This window comes from Austrofundulus limnaeus, unplaced genomic scaffold (genome assembly GCF_001266775.1).
Source record: "Austrofundulus limnaeus strain Quisiro unplaced genomic scaffold, Austrofundulus_limnaeus-1.0 Scaffold8, whole genome shotgun sequence".
Taxonomy (NCBI): domain Eukaryota; kingdom Metazoa; phylum Chordata; class Actinopteri; order Cyprinodontiformes; family Rivulidae; genus Austrofundulus; species Austrofundulus limnaeus.
The window spans coordinates 3,855,270-3,858,380 of record NW_013952410.1 but is presented as its reverse complement, the minus strand read 5'-3'; the positions used below and the strand labels follow the sequence as shown (position 1 = coordinate 3,858,380).

General features: G+C 40.4%; 1 protein-coding gene across 2 annotated transcripts in view; it reads right to left on the bottom strand.

Annotated features, from left to right (window-relative positions):
- cers4b (ceramide synthase 4b) overlaps positions 1–3,111 on the bottom strand; it is a 20,314-nt gene that overhangs the window by 6,275 nt on the left and 10,928 nt on the right. For both annotated transcript variants that reach the window (XM_014000565.1, XM_014000572.1), the window contains exons 8-9: positions 2,882–3,010; positions 1,692–1,798 (exon numbers count right to left, since the gene is read on the bottom strand). In XM_014000565.1, coding sequence (XP_013856019.1) covers positions 1,692–1,798; positions 2,882–3,010 — 236 coding nt within the window. The remainder of the gene's footprint in view (positions 1–1,691; positions 1,799–2,881; positions 3,011–3,111) is intronic.

Here is a 3,111-nt window from a genome sequence, read left to right as displayed (position 1 = left end):
GTTCAAGTGTGGGCTGGAAGTGGCAGACCAAGACAAATCTGGAATAAACAGAAGCGAAGGATGTTGAGAACAGTCAGAGTCAACCCACAGACCAGCACCAAASACCTACAACATCATCTTGCTGCTGATGGAGTCATTGTGCATTGTTCAACTATTCAGCACACTTTACACAAGGAGATGCTGTTTGGGAGAGTGATGCAGAGGAAGGCTTTTCTCCGCCCATATCACAAACAGAGCTGCTTGAGGTATGCTAAAGCACATTTGGACAAGCCAGCTTCATTTTGGAATAAGGTGCTGTGGACTGATGAAACTAAATTAGAGATATTTGGGCAGAACAAGGGCCGTTATGCATGGAGGAAAAAGAACACAGAGAAACCAAGAAAAACACCTGCTACCTACAGTAAAATGTGGGGGTGGTTCCATCATGCTGTGGGGCTGTGTGGCCAGTACAGGGACTGGGAATCTTGTTAAAAGTTGAGGGACGCATGGATTCCAACCAATATCGGCAGATTCTGGAGACCAATGTCCAGGAATCAGTGACAAAGCTGAAGCTGCTGAAGCCGGGGCTGCATCTTCCAACAAGACAACGACCATAAACACTGCTCAAACTCTACTACTACTACTTTTCATATTACTGTACATAAATAAAATAACATCAATGAAAAAGGCGGTGTGTGGTGGGGTGGTGGTGGAAGATGACTATATTACTTACTGGGTCACTTACTGGGTCTGTAAGAAATGCGTGTTTTAATCTCGGCTGAAAATCAGATGTACACACAAATGTTAAATAAAATGATCTGTAAGAAATAAATGTCATACAACACCAGAATTCCGGAGTGGGGTTTATTATGCCAAGGACTGACAAGTCAAAACCACACACTGAATAAAAAAACAGGAAGTTCCCGTATAAAACAGTCCAGGATCTTCAGTGCCTGAGTTCGCCCTCTGCTGGCCTACGGCTGAATCACAGGCATTCAGACAAACAAACCTCACTCTTATGTTATTACAGCTTTTTTAAATATGTGTTGTTAATAATTCGGACATGCATCTACCCTATTTCAATTAACACATAATAGATCAAACATCATAACAATGTTATAATAAGAAACCCTTAATACACTGGTGTTGTTTCTGACATCAGTACTTATCTGTAATAATTATAAATTTCTTCAGCGCCATGCTCATACATGACTTTCTGACCCCCACCCCCAGTTGTCAGTGACAGGATGCTGTGTGTGGGGGTTCTTTTGTGAGAAAGTGGACCTTTCAAACAGGTGTATGAGATCTGGTTAGGGCCCCATTTAGCCAAGACCCTGATGGTGGTGGTGGTGACACAGTGGAGCAAAGCCCCTCTGAAGCTCCTGCATTTTAAGGGTTTTTAAAATTTACAAATGTACACATTTAAAGTGATGTGTAGTTCATATATCAAACACAACATAGAAATAAATCTGACTGCCTACAACTCATTACAACTGTACAATCCTTCAGCTATGTGCCTAAACATAAAATATGTCCCCCTTGTACATGGTATCACTGGCTGCTGGAGTTCTAACATAGGAAATTAAACCAACTCATGTTGTCATAAATGATCCCGTCTGCATTTTTAAGTTCGTGAAAATACTTAAAATAGCTGAAAAAAAAAAAGCTGAAAGCAGCTGATTAATTAGCCTGAAGCAAACGTTGCGTCTCACCTGCAAGGAAGCACCACGAGTCTTGTAACCAGGAAGACGACAGCAAAGACGACAAACAGCGACTCACTCGTCCTCTTCCAAACTGCGTAGTGAAACATCTTGGCCAACTTATGAAGAAAAATAGAAGGAAAAAGCATATTTTAGTCATTTATTCAGGCTTATTCAATAGATACAGTATAAAAGTCCGTAGGAAACATACATCAGTGGACTAAACCCTGACCCTGCAGATCTGTGCTCAAAGAGCTGGTGAGCACTTCTCAGGAAAATGTTGCTGAAACAATCTGAAATGTTGTTTACTTAATGAGAAACTGAAAGGCAGCGTGGTGTTCACTGCTGAGTTTGAGATTTGACTGATGTTTAAGCAGCTTCTACCCTCTTGGCTCAGCATTAAAAACTCTAACCAGCCCCCACCACCACCACTAGAGGTGAGCCAATCGTCAGACTTCTCCAAAAGAAGCTGTTTCGAGAGGGTTTTTTACAAATGCAGATGATTAGCTAAACTTCTTCACAGTGACAAGAATGAATGAAAAAGAGGAAATGTTTATTGAATAGAGCCATAGAGAGTCTGAAATTAAAGTGATTACATGACAGTCTGTGCAAATCGCAGTCAGAGAGCTGAAGTCATTTAAAAATAAAATACGTATAACATTTAAAATGAATATTTGACATGCTTCCTGATGCTGACCCTAGAGCTCAGATTTTACTCTGATTTTACAGCAGGAACAAAACCTACATCTTTATGCTGATATGAATATTTTTGGAGGCCAGACATAATCACGTAAATCTTTAGTTAAAATGAGATTAGCTCTTCATTCTTTCTCAGCTCTGAGATGTCAACAATCTTTCAGATCTTATCTGTGACAGGTCGGATTACCAGTCAAATGAAACAAAAGACAAGGAAGTAATTACATCTCTGAAAAACTAGAAAGTTAAACTCTTAATCTCAGACTCCTGAAGACACAGAGGTATTTTCAGGGTTTTTCTAGTGTTACTACTTCACTACACTAAATGAAAGTCTGTGATGTCCAAACGGTCTTTGTGTGATCTTAGTGACTGTACAAACAAAAGACCTGGTTGGTGAACATTTCTGCCTCCATAAATCTCAAAAACATTGCAGCGGACATGCACAAATGAAAACAATCTAATCCAATGACTCATCTTCCACTTTTTACTCAGCTATTGTGTTTCACCTCGAGGATGTAGTCGGACGAATCGTGCAACAGCATCACCAACAAGCCAACCCTCACATAGTTGGCACAGTATGAGAAGGCGATGAGGAATACGGTGGTGATGTGATGCATCAGCTGCCATTTGGAATCCTGGAACAGTAGGTGCAGGAGATGCAGAATTAAAACCAAAAAAATGAAACACCTTTTTCAAAGGATCTTAAAATGAACATCCTGCCAATGTAGTACTGACC